The sequence below is a fragment of the Pristiophorus japonicus genome, chromosome 17 (genome assembly GCF_044704955.1).
Source record: "Pristiophorus japonicus isolate sPriJap1 chromosome 17, sPriJap1.hap1, whole genome shotgun sequence".
Classification (NCBI taxonomy): Eukaryota; Metazoa; Chordata; class Chondrichthyes; family Pristiophoridae; genus Pristiophorus; species Pristiophorus japonicus.
Window position 1 is genome coordinate 129,424,301 of NC_091993.1, and position 19,094 is coordinate 129,443,394.

Sequence of the window (19,094 nt, forward strand, 5' to 3'; positions counted from 1 at the left end):
AATTCCATCACGTGTATTCACCTTGTGTCTCTCAATCTCCCCTGCCCTCCACCCTATCCCAGACCTTCCCTTCTGTTCTTTCCTTCCCTCCCCCTTTCCCCGCACTTCCTCAACAATCGGTTACATCGCGAACATTTCCACTTCTGACCAAGGGTCACCGATTCGAAGCGTTAACTCTGTTTCTCTCCTCAGATGCTGCCTGACCTGCTGAGATTTCCAGCATTTTCTGCTTTTATTTCAATCTCAAAGGGCCGTGCTCACCCCCCGCAGCCTCCCCGCCCCCATCCCCCCCAGGATATGTAGAAGCAATTGCTCATTAGACAGCGGATCGCTCTTTCACAAAGCAGGCAGAGGCACGATGGGCCGAATGGCCTCCTGTGCTGTGCGATTCTAGGATTAGCAGGGTTTTGAGCCCTCAGGAGGTGAGCCGCAGATACCCCTGGGGAGCTCCAGGATCCGGATGGTGAGTGGCGGGACGCATGGTCAGCTGTGTGATCATTGCCCAATCTGTCTGAGCACAGACACACGGCAAAACCCGGGTTTCTCAGCAGAGTTTTGGGGAAAAGAAAACATTGGGGCTAATTTTGACTTTTGTGCGATAGTGACCGATGTCAGGGAAATAAAAATTGGGAGAGATGTAAACCAGCTGCCAGGTCACCCTCATCTGTTTCACACTATCCCACAAAGTTAACATTACTGCCATGGAGAGGGAAATGGCCTGGGCACCCAGCAATTCCTCTCCTCCTACAGCGCACACAGACTGCACCCGCTCAGGGCTCCGGGTGAATACTCCATTATCTCCAAAGCTAATCAATCAAAATAGTCATCTTCACTAGAGGAAAGTACACAAAATTTTACCCTAAAGCTGCTCTGTGCTGTACCTGCCCTGGGAGTGTTTGATGGGACAGTGTAGAGGGAGCTTTACTCTGTATCTAACCCCGTGCTGTACCTGCCCTGGGAGTGTTTGATGGGACAGTGTAGAGGGAGCTTTACTCTGTATCTAACCCCGTGCTGTACCTGCCCTGGGAGTGTTTGATGGGACAGTGTAGAGGGAACATTACTCTGCACCTGCTCTGTGTTCTATTAGATCTGGGGAAAAAGAAAATGGAAAAGTGTTCTATTTTGCTAAATTAGTTCACTCATGTTGATGAGCATAAAATTATCACATAAGAACATAAGAAATAGGAGTAGGAGTTGGCCATTCGGCCCCTCGAGCCTGCTCCGCCATTCAATAAGATCATGGCTGATCTGATCATGGACTCAGCTCCACTTCCCCGCCCGCTCCCCATAACCATTTACTCCCCTATGGTTCACAAATCACCAGAATGATCAAACATGCAGAGAGGATGTGAAGCAATCTCGTAAATATCACGTTAGATTGCCGAGTGTGCACTGGAACATCACCTACTGTGCAGTTTAATTGTGGGCGAGGAATTCGTGTATTCACGCTCACGACCATTGTGAAGCAGTGCAGGAAACGGTTGTCACTGAACAATACCGTCCACAATGGCAGCATCGCACGCTGACCACGGTGAAGGGAAGTCCAACCTGGACCCTGATCTTCACCGTTTAACAGCAGCTGCTATGTTTTTGATGAGACAGGCGTGGTTTCAGAGTGATCGCTCCTCCACCTCAGTCACAATCTGCACGCTGCTCACCGATCCAATCAGATTGCAACTCCGCCGGTCCGGGTGCAGAAAAGTGAGTACATCCTGGGCCAATGTCTCGCCCGTCACTCAAGGTGAACTTTCAACGTGCCGGGCTCAAGTCCCAGAGGTGCTGGTGCTTAACTGGAGACGTGATAATGGGTCAAATGGTCCACCTCGGTAATCGCTTGCTGACCTTCATCTGGCCCTGTGTCCCACAGGCCTATTCCTCAGGCTTTAATCATCATCAGCATAGGCAGTCCCTCGGAATCGAGGAAGCCTTGCTTCCACTCCTGAAGTGAGTTCTTTGGTGGCTGAACAGTCCGACGCGAGAGCCACAGACCCTGTCACAGGTGAGACAGACAGTGGTTGAGGAAAGGGAGGGTGGGACTGGTTTGCCACACACTCTTTCCGCTGCCTGCGCTTGACCTCTTCATGCTCTCGGTGTTGAGGCTCGAGGTGCTCAGTGCCCTCCCGGATGCACTTCCTCCACTTAGGGTGGTCTTTGGCCAGGGACTCCCAGGTGTCAGTGGTGATGTCGCACTTTACTAGCGAGGCTTTGAGGATGTCCTTATAACGTTTCCGCTGCCCACTTTTGGCTCGTTTGCCGTGAAGGAGCTCCGCATAAAGCATTTGCTTTGGGAGTCTCGTGTCTGGCATGCGAACTATGTGGCCTGCCCAGCGAAGCTGATCGAGTGTGATCAGTGCTTCAATGCTGGGGATGTTGGCCTGGTCGCGGACACTGATGTTGGTACGTCTGTCCTCCCAGGGGATTTGCAGGATCTTGCGGAGACATCGTTGGTGATATATCTCCACTGACTTGAGGTGTCTTCTGTACATCGTCCATGCCTCAGATCCATACAGGAGGGCGGGTATTACTACAGCCCTGTAGACCATAAGCTTGGTGGTAGATTTGAGGGCTTGGTTTTCGAACACTCTTTTCCTCAGGCGGCCGAAGGCTACACTGGCGCACTAGAGGCTGTGTTGAATCATCGCATCAATGTCTGCCTTTGTTGATCAGAGGCTCCCGAGGTATGGGAAATGGTCCACGTTGTCGAGGCTTCAATACTACAACCACAACAATAACAGCTGGCATTTATTTTGCACCTTTCACATGGAATAATCTCCCTCGGTGCAAAGCCCGTCAATCTGCTACTCACTCACTTCAATTGTGCAATGTATTGCTTCATGGGTTCTTTGCTTAACAATTCATAGCAACACATTGCTATTAAGAACGAGTTGGTTTATTAGCAGAGAGAGTCGGGATAAGCAGGTCATTTTCCGGTTGGCAAGCAATGACTAGTGGGGTGCCGCAGGGATCGGTGCTGGGGCCTCAACTATTTACAATCTATATTAATGACTTGGATGAAGGGACCGAGTGTAATGTAGCCAAGTTTGCTGATGATACAAAGATGGATGGGAAAGCAAATTGTGAGGAGGACACAAAAAATCTGCAAAGCGATATAGACAGGCTCAGTGAGTGGGCAAACATTTGCCAGATGGAGAGTAATGTGGGAAAAGGTGAGGTTACCCACTTCGGCAGAAAAAATAGAAAAGCAAATTATAATTTAAATAGAGAAAAATTGCAAAGTGCTGCAGTACAGAGGGACCTGGGGGTCCTTGTGCATAAAACATAAAAAGTTAGTATGCAGGTACAGCAAGTGATCAGGAAGGCAAATGGAATGTTGGCCTTTATTGCAAGGGGGATAGAGTATAAAAGCAGAGAAGTCCTGCTACAACTGTACAGGGTATTAGTGAGGCCGCACCTGGAGTACTGCGTGCAGTTTTGGTCTCCGTATTTAAGGAAGGATATACTTGCATTGGGGGCTGTTCAGAGAATGTTCACTCGGTTGATTCCGGAGATGAGGGGGTTGACTTATGAAGATAGGTTGAGTAGGTTGGGCCTATACACATTGGAGTTCAGAAGAATGAGAGGTGATACAAAGATTGAAACATATAAGATAATGAGGGGACTGGACAAGGTTAATGCAGAGAGGATATTTCCACTCAGAGGGGAAACTAAAACTAGCGTACATAGTCTCAGAATAAGGAGTCGCCCATTTAAAAATGAGGAGGAATTTCTTCTCTCAGAGGGTTGTAAATCTGTGGAATTCTCTGCCCCATAGAGCTGTGGAGGCTGGGTCATTGAATATAATTAAGGCAGAGATTGAGCGATTGTTGAGCGATAAGGGAGTAAAGGGTTATGGGAAGCGGGCGGGGAAGTGGAGCTGAGTCCATGATCGGATCAGCCATGATCTTTGTTATGTCCTTGGAACCTGATAATGACTCTGATAGGTCCTTACTACACAGTATAGATGCACACGAGGCCCATGCTTGAGAGAGGTCAGTCTGTGACCTGTCCTTTATTCCATAGCACTCAAGTGATGAATGTGGGTGGAGCTTCCCCTTTTATACCTGAAGGTCCAGGTTAGGAGTGTCTCCCACCTAGTGGTCATTGTTCTCACAGTGTACAACTTGGGTCAGTTTATACATGGGTTACAATGCTGGTTGAATACATGATAGACTCCACGAGGCAGTGTGTTGTACTTGAACTGTAGTGACCTTTATTGATAACTCCAGAGTGAGGATCACACCTGGTGGCCTGCCTTTTATACTAGGCCTGGCACACCTGTACAGGTAACCTACAAACCGCGCACTGCTCTGCTCTCTGGTGGCATACCTTATGATAGTACAAACAGTAGCCATGTAGGAGACATGTCATCACTCTCCCCCAAGCTTTTAATGCAAATCTCCTCTGCATTGACTGTGCTCTGGGCTTAGCTCTATCTGGTTGACCCTTGGTGGGCCGTTTCAGTCTTGGGTGAGTGGTTGGAGTTTCGTTCGCAACAGAGTGCTGGTGGTTACAGTTTGTGTGTGTCCCTGACCACTCCATTCTCTCCAATCCCCCCCCCCCCCACATATAGATTATGCCGGAGGCTCATTGCATTCATATACATTCAAGTCCAGAAAAACAAGTTTGCATTACATTTGTGGTTCAGTTGTGAGACAAGTACATTGTACTGGTGAGATACATTATCAATACCTACTGGGGATTGGTAACTGGTGCTTAAGGACAAACTATTCCAGAACTGCTGGATGGTGTCCCGGTAGTCTGGTGGTGGTGCGGTGCCCAGTGCTGGCAGTGGGAACCTGGTTGGCTCAAATTGCCTGCTCTCGGGGCTGTTGCCGTTGCTCCTGGTGTCGGGCAGGTTCACAGAGGCCTGTGACCTCCCTGTCCTTTCTTTGCCCCCTGGGTCGCTGCTGCTCCCTGAGGGGCTGTCGTCTAGCAGTGCACAGGGAACTGCTCACTCGCTGGCCTGGTGTTGTTTGGTTTGGGATCCTGGCTAGTCCCGGTCCCCTTTTGGAGAACTGTTGTGGGAGACCCTTCATTCTCAGGTCTGGCCTTGGTGGCAATGGTTTCTGGGGGCTGCGCCTTAGCACAGTTTGCTCTTTCAGGCTCGTAGCGGTCGGTGCCATCAGGTGCCTGAGAGGTGGAGCTGATCAGGGGCAGGTATCGATACCGGTGCCATTGCCCTCCTGAGATCGCTTGCTCTGCAGCTCGTGTGTGTTGGCTGCTTGTGGCCACACTCCATGGTGTATAACTCTGGTCCCAGGGACACAGGTTACAGCGTTGGGTAGCTCGCTGGTCCTGTGTGCTCCCAATGGGTGTTTGCCCGCTGCATTGGCTGCGTGCAGTTGAAATCCTAGATCGCACAACGTTTCATTACTTATGGTGGATATTCTGTAGCTCCGATCGCGATCGCACCACTTTTCTTTGCTTGTTGCATGTACACAACTCTGATCATCAGTTACACATTTTGTCTCTAACTCACAGTTGCTATTACATTGCTCGAGTGTGTGGAACTGTCCCTTTAAGTGTGGTGGGTTACGGGCCTCCTTTAAGAGTGCCTTGCTTTCTTTACCCCAATCCTCTTCTTCGCTGGGCGCCACGTGTAGCTCCATCAGCGCTGGACACCTCGTGGTTCGGGCGCCATCTTTCCTCCATCCATGATGTCGACTGCGGTGATCCTCTTCTCCCCGGGTTCTGCCATCGAAGCTGGGAAGTCGCCTTTGGATCCGATTTTCTTCCTCCGGAGTCCTGCCACTGGAGCCTGGAAGGTGCACTCGGGTCGTCTCAGCTGGATCATCTCCACACAGTCGTGCTGAGCGGTCTGTGCCTCGGGTGCTGTGCCTCGGGTGCTGTGCCTCGGGTGCTGTGCCTCGGGTGCTGTGCCTCGGGTGCTGTGCCTCAGGTGCTGTGCTGGGGTGCTCTCTGGGGCCGGGTGAGGGTTTGCTTTGTCTTTGAGCACAGAGGACGTCGATCGCTGGAGGGTGAAGTCTTCCCACTTCCACTGGATCTTCTCCATCCACCTTCTTCCGAGTAGCGTTGGTCCATCATCTGCAACAACCCTCAGAGGTAACTGTGCACTGCCCCATCGTGGAGTACCTTTACATCTGCACTACCAACGACTGGGATAAGTTCATCGGTGTAGGTGCGCAGCTTTGCCTGAACCGGGACCAACAAAATGGTTGCTCAGCCTGATTGTCCCATAGCCTCTCAAACGCTTCTTGATTCATTACTGATTAGCTCGCCCCCCCGTGTCCATTTCCATGAAGACTGGAACGCCATCTATCTCGCCATCTATCTTGACTTCCATCCTCAACGGGGAACACTCGGTGGTGCAGGTAAACATGCTATATACCTCGTCGTGGGGCTGAGCTGCCTCTCTGTCCTCCGTGAGCTGGATTCATGGCCATCTACAGACTCTTCATAGACACAGTGAGTCATATTTCTCTTACATATTCACTGGAGGTGGCCCTTTGTGCTGCAGCCTTTACACAATCTTTAAAACGGCACTGGTGAGCCCTATGATTCCCTCCACAACGCCAACATGTTGCTACTCAATTAGCCCCCCTCGGCTGACTCTGAGTTAAGGGACTCGGGGGCCCTGTCCTCTCTTCCCTGAGAAGGTTCACGTTCTACAGTCCAGCCTCTAAACGGCACCACTCTGTGCACAGTACCTGCCGGGTTTGAGTCCTGAGGATGAGACATCTGCCTAGAGCCGCAGGTCGAGGTCATGAAGGCCTGGCTCACAGAGATGGCCTTCTGCAGTGTGACTGTGGTATCCGCCGACAGTAGCTTATGAAGAAGCCCTCATGGCCAATTCCAATGACAAAAATGTCCCTCAGCGCTTCGGTGAGGTGGTCGCTGAAATCACACGGTGCTGCCAGCCTCCTGAGGTCTGCAGCGTATTTCGTGATTTCCTGGCCTTCGGGCCGTCGGTGGGTGTAGAACCGGTGTCTGGCTGTGAGGATGCTCTCCTTGGGCTTGAGTTGCTCATGGATCAGTATTACAAGCTCCTCGTACGTCTTGGTCGTTGTCTTCACTGGTGCCAGCAAGTCCCTGACGAGGCCATAGACGGTGGGCCCACAACTGGTTAGCAGGATAGCACGGCGCTTATCAGCCAGTGCGGCCGGGCCGTCTCCTGCCGGGTCGTTTGCTGTGAAGAAATAGTCGAGCCTCTCCACAAAGGCGTCCCAATCATCACCATCAGCGAACTGCTGCAACGTACCAAGGGTAGCCATTTTCACATGAAAGTCCGTAATCTCGTTGCCAATTGTTATGTCTTTAGATGCTCTGATAATGATTCCACGAGGCAATGTGTTGTATTTGAACTGTAGTGACCTTAGCCCTTTACTGATAACTCCAGAGGGAGGATCACACCTGGTGGCCTGCCTTTTATACTAGGCCAAGCACACTTGTACAGGTAACCTACAAGTCTCCCACTGCTGTGCCCTCTGGTGGCACACCTTGTGATAGTACTAACAGTAGCCATGTAGGATACATGACAATCTTATTAAATGGCGGAGCAGGCTCGAGGGGTCAAATGGCCTACTCCTGCTCCTATTTCTTATGTTCTTATGTTCAAAAGTCTAACAATCACACTACACATTACCAGTTCATCCACCAGGCTCACAGCCACCTGCCTCATCGTGGATCCCCTGAATCCAACTGGCTGGGGTTTTATTGAGTCTTGTGAACACCACGTGACTGGCTAAGCCACTCCCAACTCAATAGCTCTACAACTATTTTGTTGTGAACAATTAAATCAAGTGCCCCCTGTAGAAAAGGCGGGTCGGGGGGGGCACTAAAACCGGCACAGTAAACAAATTAAACTTTAGACAAAACATCAAATTAAAATTTGGTTTCCGGGGGTGATGGTGCACTCCAGTCCCTCCGGCGCCCACCTCTCGCGGAAGGCCGCGAGCGTACCGGTGGACACCGCGTGCTCCATCTCCAGGGACACCCTGGCTCAGATGTAACCGCGGAAGAGAGGCAGGCAGTCGTGCTGAATGACCCCCGCTGCCTGGACCGGCTGATGGCCCCCTTGGCCAGGCCCAGGAGCAGTCCTACGAGGAGGCCCTTCGACTTGCCCGCTCCCCTTTGCACAGGGTGCCCAAAGATCAGGAGTGTGGGACTGAAGTGCAACCAGAATTTGAGGAGCAGCCCCTTCAAATAATGGAACAGGGGCTGCAACCTCACACATTCAATAAAAGCATGGAACACGCTTCTTCCATACCACAGAAATTGCAGGCGGCCTGGGAACCGACTTAAAAACTTATTGCATGGGACTGCTCCGTGCAACACCCTCCAGGCCAAGTCCCCGATAAATAGAGGGAGGACTCCCGCGTAGAGTGCCCTCCATCGGGGACCCACGCCTCCTCCGGATGGTACGCCATGGCGTGTCCGGACGGCAGGCGAGGATGGCAAAGTGGAGAGTGTGCAGGAGCAGCCCGTACAGGAAACTCCTCCTCGCAGAACTGAAAGGCATGGAGGAGATTTCCCCGAGGCGGCTCAAGTTGTGAGGCGCCGGCTCCTGAGGGAGGTTTCGGGGCTTGGCGCCGATGAGGAATTCTGTCCGGACAGGGGTCAGTTCGGACGGGATCTCCCCACGTGCTTGAGCCCCCTCAACACACCTAACGGAGTCAGGACCCAGTGCTGTTTTTAGCGACTCGATGGCATTGGTCGTGCACTGGATGTCGGCCCAGTTTAGGCACTGTGCCACCTCCTCTGGTGCCATCCAACCAAATCTGTGAGCGTACTCGTAGAGGCATACATTATAAATTGTCTTGCAAAGTACAGCCGAAAGAAAAGATCTGATGACTATTATTTTTTATTTCATTTAACTCTAAACTCAATGTTTCACATAAAGTAGGGAAAATTGTAACTGCAGAAGTCACCCCATTCTCACCTATCACTGGATTGGTCAATCTGCCAGTTGCGTCCCTAGCTAGTCACAGGTTCAAAAGTATTGGCAATCCTCGACCAGATCATGAATGGGTTCGTCACTTCACCTTCACAGCCAGCAATCCACACTTATACAGGAATGCCGGAGTTTCTGCAGCTAGGACTCAAGTCTACAACTAATACAATTGGCACAGCTTTACACAAATCCCTGTGATGCACTTTCCCATCTATTGTCGTCATCTAAAATGCTGTTCCTCAAACACATGAATGCAAAGTGTTGGCCGTGGCTTAGGGGGCCGCACTCTCACCTGCGGAGTCACAAGGTTATAAGTTCAAGTCCCACTCCAGAACTTACAGCTAACAATCCATGTCAACGCTCCCAGTGCAGTACTGAGGTAGCGCTGCACTGTCAGAGGAGCAGTGCTGAGGGAGCGCTGCACTGTCGGAGGGGCAGTACTGAGGGAGTGCTACACTGTCTGAGGGGCAGTGCTGAGGGAGCGCTGCACTGTCGGAGGGGCAGTACTGAGGTAGCGCTGCACTGTCGGAGGGGCAGTACTGAGGGAGTGCTACACTGTCGGAGGGGCAGTGCTGAGGTAGCGCTGCACTGTCGGAGGGGCAGTACTGAGGGAGCGCCGCATTGTCGGAGGGGCAGTGCTGAGGGAGCACTGCACCGTCGGAGGGGCAGTACTGAGGGAGCGCCGCACTGTCGGAGGGGCAGTACTGAGGGAGCGCCGCACTGTTGGAGGGGCAGTACTGAGGGAATGCCGCACTGTCGAAGGGGCAGTACTGAGGGAGTGCTGCACTGTCGGAGGGGCAGTACTGAGGGAGTGCCGCACTGTCGGAGAGGCACTACTGAGAGAGCGTGCACTGTCGAAGGGGCAGTACAGAGGGAGTGCCGCACTGTCGGAGAGGCAGTACTGAGGAAGCGCCGCAATGTCGGAGGGGTACCACCGAGGGAGCGCCACACTGTTGGAGGGACAGTACTGAGGGAGTGCTGCACTGTCAGAGGGGCAGTACTGAGGGAGTGCTGCACTGTCGGAGGGGTAATACTGAGGGAGTGCCGTACTGTCAGAGGGGCAGTACTGCGGGAGCGCTGCACTGTTGGAGGGCAGTACTGAGGGAGCGCCGCACTGTGGGAGGGGCAGTACTGAGGGAGTGCCACACTGTAGGAGGGGCAGAACTGAGGGAGTGCTGCACTTTTGGAGGTGGCGTCTTTCAGATAAAAAGTTAAGCCAAGACCCATTCTGGTCTCTCAGGTGGATGTAAAAGATCCCAGGGCACTATTTTGCAGAAGAGCAGAGGGAGTTCTCCCCGGTGTCCTGGGGCCAATATTTATCCTTCAACCAACATCACTAAAAGAGATTATCTGGTCATTATCACATTGCTGTTTGTGGGAGCTTGCTGTGCAAAAATGGCTGCTGCATTTCCCACATAACAACAGTGACTACACTTCAAAAGTACTTCAATGGCTGTAAAGTGTTTTAGGATGTCCAGCGGCTGTGAAAGGCGCTATATAAATGCAAGTTCTTTCTTTCTAGTACAAATTTTCTGGGCCTGGGCCTGAGATCACCGTGTCTGCCACATCTGCTTGCAACTGGCACCTCTTCTATCACAGCAAATACTTCCCAGGTGACACACCTTGGCACGGGGCAGGAGACCTCACTGCAAGCAATGGACCAGCTACGTGCTGCCTCTCACTGAAGGGGCTTCGGAAGGAAGAAAGACTTACATTTCTATAGCGCCTTTCATAGAAACATAGAAAATAGGTGCAGGAGTAGGCCATTCGGCACTTCGAGCCTGCACCACCATTCAATAAGATCATGGCTGATCATTCCCTCAGTACCCCTTTCCTGCTTTCTTTCCATACCCCTTGATCCTTTAGCCGTAAGGGCCATATCTAACTCCCTCTTGAATATATCCAATGAACTGGCATTAACAACTCTCTGCGGTAGGGAATTCTACAGGATAACAACTCTCTGAGTGAAGAAGTTCCTCCTCATCTCAGTCCTAAATGGCTTACCCTTTATCCTTAGACTGTGTCCCCTGGTTCTGGACTTCCCCAACATCGGGAACATTCTTCCTGCATCGAACCTATCCAGTCCCGTCAGAATTTTATATGTTTCTATGAGATCCCCTCTCATCCTTCTAAACTCCAGTGAATACAGGTCCAGTCGATCCAGTCTCTCCTCATATGTCAGTCCAGCCATCCCAGGAATCAGTCTGGTGAACCTTCGCTGCACTCCCTCAATAGCAAGAATGTCCTTCCTCAGATTAGGAGACCAAAACTGAACACAATATTCCAGGTGGGGTCTCACCAAGGCCCTGTACAACTGCAGTAAGACCTCCCTGCTCCGATACTCAAATCCCCTAGCTATGAAGGCCAACATATCATTTGCCTTCTTCACCGCCTGCTGTACTTGCATGCCAACTTTCAATGACTGATGTACCATGACATCCAGATCTCGCTGCACCTCCCCTTTTCCTAATCTGCCGCCATTCAGATAATATTCTGCCTTCGTGTTTTTGCCCCCAAAGTGGATAACCTCACATTTATCCACATTATACTGCATCTGCCATGTATTTGCCCACTCGCCTAACCTGTCCAAGTCATCCTGCAGCCTCTTAGCATCCTCCTTACAGCTCACACCGCCATCCAGTTTAGTGTCATCTGCAAACTTGGAGATATTACACTCAATTCTCAATCTAAATCATTAATGTATAATGTAAATAGCTGGGGTCCCAGCACTGAGCCCTGTGGCACTCCACTAGTCACTGCCTGCCATTCTGAAAAGGACCCGTTTATCCCGACTCTCTGCTTCCTGTCTGCCAACCAGTTCTCTATCCACGTCAGTACATTACTCCCAATACCACGTGCTTTAATTTTGAACACCAATCTCTTGTGTGGGATCTTGTCAAAAGCCTTTTGAAAGTCCAAATACATCACATCCACTGGTTCTCCCTTGTCCACTCTACTAGTTACATCCTCAAAAAATTCCAGAAGATTTGTCAAGCATGATTCCCCCTTCATAAATCCATGCTGACTTGGACCGATCCTGTCACTGCTTTCCAAATGCACCGCTATTTCATCCTTAATGATTGATTCCAACATTTTCCCCACTACCGATGTCAGGCTAACCGGTCTATAATTACCCGTTTTCTCTCTCCCTCCTTTTTTAAAAAGTGGTGTCACATTAGCTACCCTCCAGTCCATAGGGACTGATCCAGAGTCGATAGACTGTTGGAAAATTATCACCAATGCATCCACTATTTCTCGGGCCACTTCCTTAAGTACTCTGGGATGCAGACTATCAGGCCCCGGGGATTTATCGGCCTTCAATCCCGTTAATTTCCCTAACACAATTTCCCACCCAATAAGGATTTCCTTCAGTTCCTCCTTCTCACTTGACCTTCGGTCGCCTAATACATCCGGAAGATTATTTGTGTCGTCCTTTGTGAAGACAGAACCAAAGTATTTGTTCAATTCGTCTGCTATTTCTTTGTTCCCCATTATAAATTCACCCGACTCCGACTGCAAGGGACCTGCATATGTCTTCACTAATCTTTTTCTCTTCACATATCTATAGAAGCTTTTGCAATCATTTTTTATGTTTCCAGCAAGGTTACTCTCGTACTCTATTTCCCCCTCTTAATTAAACCCTTTGTCCTCCTCTGCTGTATTCTAAATTTCTCCCAGTCCTCAGGTTTGCTACTTTTTCTGGCTAATTGATATGTCTCTTCCTTGGATTTAACACTATCCTTAATTTCCCTTGTTAGCCACGGTTGAGCCACCTTCCCCGTTTTATTTTTACTCCAGACAGGGATGTACAATAGTTGTAGTTCATCCATGTGATCTTTAAATGTGTGCCATTGCCTATCCACCGTCAACCCTTTAAGTATCATTTGCCAGTCTAATCTAGCCAATTTGTGCCTCATACCATCAAAGTTACCTTTCCTTAAGTTCAGGACCCTAGCTTCTGAATTAACTTTGTCACTCTCCATCTTAATAAAGAATTCTACCATATTATGGTCACTCTTCCCCAAGCGGCCTCGCACAACAAAATTGCTTATTAGTCCTTTCTCATTACACATCACCCAGTCTTGGATGGCCAGCTCTCTGGTTGGTTCCTCGACATATTGGTCTAGAAAACCATCCCTAATACACTCCAGAAAATCCTCCTCCACCGCATTGCTACCAGTTTGGTTAGCCCAATCAACCTCAGGACGTCCCAAAGCGCTTTACAGTCAATTAAGTATGTTTAAAGTGTAATCACTGTTGTAATGTGGGAAATGCGGTGGCCAATTTGCACACAGTAAACTCCCACAAACAGCAATGTGATAATGACCAGATAATCTGTTTTAGTGATGTTGGTTGAGTGATAACTATTGGCCCAAGGGATAATTCCCCTGCTTTTCTTTGAAATAGTGCCATGGGATATTTTACGTCCATCTGAGAGGGCAGATGGGGCCTCGGTTTAACATCTCATCTGAAAGACAGCACCTCCAACAGTGCAGCACTCCCTCAGTACTATCTGACAGTGCGCGCTCCCTCAGTACTGTCCCTCTGACAGTGAAGCGCTCCCTCAGTACTGTCCCTCTGACAGTGCGGCACTCCCTCAGTACTGCTGTACTGCCCCTCCAACAGTGCGGCGCTCCCTCAGTACTGTCCCTCCGACAGTGTGGCGCTCCCTCAGTACTGTCCCTCCGACAGTGCGGCGCTCCCTCAGTACTGTCCCTCCGACAGTGTGGCACTCCCTCAGTACTGTCCCTCCGACAGTGCGGCGCTCCCTCAGTACTGCCCCTCCAACAGTGCAGCACTCCCTCAGTACTGCCCCTCCGACAGTGCAGCACTCCCTCAGTACTGCCCCTCCGACAGTGCGACGCTCCCTCAGTACTGCCCCTCCGACAGTGCAGCACTCCCTCAGTACTGCCCCTCCGACTGTGCAGCGCTCCCTCAGTACTGCCCCTCCGACAGTGTGGCGCTCCCTCAGTACTGCCCCTCCGACAGTGCAGTGCAGCACTCCCTCAGTACTGCCCCTCCGACTGTGCAGCGCTCCCTCAGTACTGCCCCTCCGACAGTGCGGCGCTCCCTCAGTACTGCCCCTCCGACAGTGCAGCACTCCCTCAGTACTGCCCCTCCGACAGTGCGGCGCTCCCTCAGTACTGCCCCTCCGACGGTGCGGCGCTCCCTCGGCACTACACTGGAGTGTCAGCCTGGATTTTTTGCGCTCCAGTCCCTGGAGAGGGACTTGAACCCATGACCTTGTGACTCAGAGCTGAGCGCGCTGCCCACTGAAGCACGGCACCTCCAGTGCCTCCTCACTCACATCCCTGCATCCTTACACCGCAGCCTGCAACAAGGACTGGCAATGAGCGAGGAACCGTTGCAATCTGTACTGGGCTGGTTTGGACACGTTGGACCTGATCTGTGAGCTCCACTCAAAAGATTTGATCCTGGCTTCAGTTCAAGGTAAACAGGAGGAAATGCAAGATTGGTGTTTGAGTGCAATCTAAACTTTTGCAAGTTTCACTGATCTTAGTCTTGGATTTGATCCAATCACTCCCAGTTGTGAGAGGAAGGAAGATTGTGACAGCGGGAAAGGCGAGGCAGGGGATGAGAGATTGAACCTTTTCAGAGTTGGAGTCGGCCGAATGAACGATGCTATCAATGTATGTCACACATAAGATCACCGAATGTAAACATTTATATCCAACACTGAGGTGTGGGACTGAAGGAATGGAAGCGCGTGTTTTAAGGGAAGTGCTCAGTGATAAACTATAAGGCAAGTATTCCTTCTCCATCAGGCTTCCTGCCAGCTCCCTCTGGGCTCATGTTTGAAGACCCACGTGGCAGTGGGTTAGAATATTGGGCCCTGCACTATGGGGCCTAGGCTTGAATTCAGGCCAGACTGTCAGGGTGGAAGTCACTGTTGCCTGCCGGCTGAGAGAATCCTATCAACAATAATTTGGGGCTGTTTCTGGGAGGTAAGTACCTTCAGCACAAAACAAACACTCCTCACACAACTTTACCAGCTGCCAATCAATCACAATGGGCGGAGAACCACGGAGAATTCTTCCTTTTCTTATCCCAACTTGTCTGAAAGAGGAAAAGTGGCAGCAGAATGGATGAGGGGGCAAATATGTCTGACATGTCTGTGCGATTATTTCCAATCCTGCAGTGTGCTGTGCTGCCCCTGCCAAGGTGTCCCATCACTGTGTGGGGTCTCACACCTAGCTACCATCACAGACCTGACAACTCGGCGAGGGTGGTCTTGCTCAGGGCCTGAGGCCGGCTCAGTGGTCTACACGTTGCCCCCCTGCTGCAGGATGCGCCTAGCCTTGGGCGTGACCAGGGCACCGTTCCATCCAGCGTGTCTCATTGCTTCACCACACAGAAAGAGTAGCAAGGACCCACCTGAACCTGCTGCTGTTGCAGATGCAATAAGTCCACAGAGCTCACTTCTCCATTCGTATCGCCATTCGGTCCGCCCTCCCGCCCACCACCGTCGGACTGGCTGCTTAAACTACTAACTCCATTCTGATTGGCTGAAGTGCCTCGTATTGCCTCTGACGCAGACTCCACCATCATGGCTTAAACCCTAAGGAGGAATAAGAGAAAACGATTATTGATCTCCTCGCATGCAGCTCAGCACACGCACTGTGGGCCGGTATGTCAGCTAAAAACCTGGGGATCATAGAACGAGGCAGCACAACAGATTATCTGGTCATTATCACATTACTGTGTGTGGGAGCTGCCGCGTTTCCCACATTACAACAGTGACTACATTCCAAAAGTACTCCATTGGCTGTAAAGTGCTTTGAGACATCTGGTGGTAGAGAAAGGCGCTATATAAATGCAAGTCTTTAGAAGGAGGCCATTGGGCCCATCGAGCCTGTGCCGGCTCTGTGACAGAGCGATCCAATCAATCCCACTCCCCCGCTCTTTCCCCACAGCCTGGCAATTGTTTCCCCTTCAAGTATTTATCCAATTCCCTGTTTGAAAGTTACTATTGAATCTGCTCCCACCGCCCTTTCAGGCAGCGTGTTCCCGATCACAACAACTCGCTGCGTAAAAACATTCTCCGCTGGTTCTTTTGTCAATCACCTTAAGTCTGTGCCCTCTGGTGACTGACCAGCCTGCCACTGAAAACTGTTTCTCCTGATTTACTCTATCAAAGCACATCATTGTTTTGAACACCTCTATGAAATCTCCCCTTAACTTTCTCTGCTCTGAGGAGAACAATCTCAGCTTCTATGCATGTAACTGAACTCCCTCATCCCTGTTACCATTCTGGTAAATCTCCTCTGCTCCCTCTCCAAGGCCTCGACATGTTGCATTAAACCATACGGATCAGAGGTCCCTGGTTTGATTGCCAACCTGTCCGGCGTTGACCCGTCATAGCTGGGGCAGCAATTGGCGTTGCTGTGACTGGCTGGGATTCCAGGGCCTGGCCACTGTCCAATGACCCCCAGCTGTAGAGTGCCCTTGTGTGGCTATTACACACCACGAAGGCGAGATGGAGATGTGATGTCCTCCCTTGGCCTGATCACACTGACAGTCTTGACTTACATATGAAGAATGGCGAGAGGCATGGGAGCACTGTGGAGGGGGGTCCGAGGATCTGTGGTGTGGTGGAACCAGCAAGGGGACAAGTCTTCAGAAGGAGAATGGGGTGAGGGGGGCACAGGCAAAGAATTAAATTATAATTAGGGTGTAATGAAAGCAGTTTCAGTTCCACATTTATTTTAAAAGATGTGCCATTCCATTGAAATAAATTTCCCAGCCGCTGGTAAGTTTTTATGAAGTTATTGTCCAGGGGAAAGGGTTGATAGCGCCTCCATTGTCCGTTGTGTGCCTACCTCTTTACACCCCACGGGGGAAATTGCCCCGTGGGAGCGAGGTTGGTGTGGGGCAATGCCAACGGGTCGCAAAGCTGCGGTGGCCGGCACTTCCTGGCACTCCCTGGTTGCCTGTAAAGCGGGAAGGCCTTGTGCCGCGCCTGACATCTTTTCTTTGTGCGTTGGCCGACTTTGTATTCGGAATGACGATGGCAGCCGCTTGTTCGGCCAAATCCCCCCCTGGTGACCCCCTCTCGGGGGCTGGGTCACTGGCCTGGCCAAAGGCCTCCCTGGTGGCCCAGTGGGTGCCACGGAAGCGCAGAGTTCGCAGCGGCCTGCCCCTTTAAGAGCAGGGAAGCGATGTTGAGGCGCATTGAGTTGAATGACTGCGCCCCGCTTCCACTGCGCTCCCGAACCCACGGGGGTACAGGGAGCCTCCAATAGCACTCAGACATTCTTTTCACGTTAAAGTCCCACATTCCGGGTCACTTTCCTTCCCTTGGCGCCGGGCGATAAATTTTCAATTTATTCACATTATGCGCCCAAACCTGGCGCAGGGAAATTTTGCCCCCTTTGTTTATAAAACTATTGGAGCTGGAAAGTGGGCTGTTTGATTGACAGTCAAGAATCGTCCAATCCGAATGAAGAGTCTGTTCACCTCCTGATTGGTGTGGGGGCGGGGCACCGTGAGGCGTGGGTCGGGTGACCAATGGCAGTTGGAGGCAGGAGGCCATGTGATGAAACCTGCAGGAATATGTCCAACCAGAGTTGGCAAGCCGAGTGCTGCCAAAGGCTGGACTTGTTGGAAGTTACCGGAGGGTCAGTCTGACCGTGATCTCGGGTAGGAGCACGAATCGCCCCATACCTGCTGTCTGCTTTTCCTGCCTTCCTATTTCCTCCCCTCCGTTAAAGATGGTGCAGACTCTTGGGGGAGGGGAGGGGTCTTGTTCTAGCTCTGGTCCTTGTTCCTGTCCACACTAGCCTGAGGTCACTGGATAGTAATCAATGACCAGTGTTTGAGTTTTGTACCTCTGCATAGACCAGCGATTGAACCCAGGACTTCCAGTCTCTATAAGAAACATAAGAATTAGGAGCAGGAGTCGGCCATTCGGCCCCTCGAGCCTGCTCCACCATTCAATAAGACCATGCCTGATCATCGACCTGAACTCCACTTTCCTGCACTGTCCCATATCCCTTGATTCCACTAGTTTCCAAAAATCTATCGATCTCAAGCTTGAATATACTCAAAGACTGAGCCTCCACAGCCCTCTGGGGCAGAGAATGCCAAAGATTCACCACCATCTGAGCGAAGAAATTCCTCCTCAGCTCAGTCCTAAATGGCCGAGCCCTTATCCTGAGACTGTGACCCCTGGTTCTATGGCTCTGTGTTGGGTCACTGGCAGTAGCTCGTTGATTTTCCTTTAAGCACAGTGTAGAGGGAGCTTTACTCTGCAGTCAATAAAATTATATTTGATTCAATAAATGGAGGGTATTACTTTAAATGAATCACTGTTTCTGAGATACATAGAAACATAGAATGGTAGTGCAATGCTAAATCTAGCACTGTGACACGCAGAGCCCATTCAAAACCCTGTGTCCAATGTTCAGATATACGGCACTGAACCTGAGCCAAAGGTGAAAGGCAAAACCAAATTGCCTTGTAGTCTGGTTCCTCGTTTCTCCCTCGCCACGGTGCGGTTTGGAGTGAAGATTCATTGCCTCGGGGTGATCTGGTAATTCACGGCTGTACGACCCGAGTTTTGTGGCATACAAGAAATGTTTCCCTTCATCGATTTCTAAGCTGTAAATCCAAGGGACTCTTCAACCTGTGAACTTTTCAACCTTTGTAAACTGACAGGGTGATTGCAGATGTAAATGTGCTGCTTCAGTGAGGAGTGGCTTGTGGTCATTTCTAACACTCCAATCAGAACAGTTGTCTACAATCCAACCAGGAGTCTGTCCAGTGTCTGGTGTAACGTTGCCGATCTCACCAAACCCAGCAGTTTACCACTGACACAAGCCACACCTCATGGTCTCATGCCCTTTGTCATGCCTCTCAGTTTAAAGATAAATGAAGCTGCTGGATTAGGCCCTACTGCTGGTGTGAAAGTTGTCAGACTGCTTGTCCAACATCCAGTTCTGAATGAGCAGAAATTTTCTTCAATTGAATATTGGGAAAACCGAAGCCATTGTTTTCGATCCCCGCCACAAACTCGGTTCCCTAGACACTGACTCCATCCCTCTCCCCAACTCCTGTCTGAGGCTGAACCACAATGTTCGCTATCTTGTCATATTTGACCCTGAAATTAGCTTTCGACCACATATCTGCAGCATAACCAGAACCAACTATTTCCACCTCTGTA

General features: G+C 50.8%; 1 protein-coding gene across 1 annotated transcript in view; it reads right to left on the reverse strand.

The window, feature by feature from the left end:
• The window catches only part of foxp4 (forkhead box P4), a 434,368-nt gene that overhangs the window by 290,740 nt on the left and 124,534 nt on the right, over positions 1–19,094 (reverse strand). Inside the window, exon 2 of the mRNA XM_070859285.1 lies at positions 15,308–15,491. Coding sequence (XP_070715386.1) covers positions 15,308–15,481 — 174 coding nt within the window. The 5' untranslated portion in view covers positions 15,482–15,491. The remainder of the gene's footprint in view (positions 1–15,307; positions 15,492–19,094) is intronic.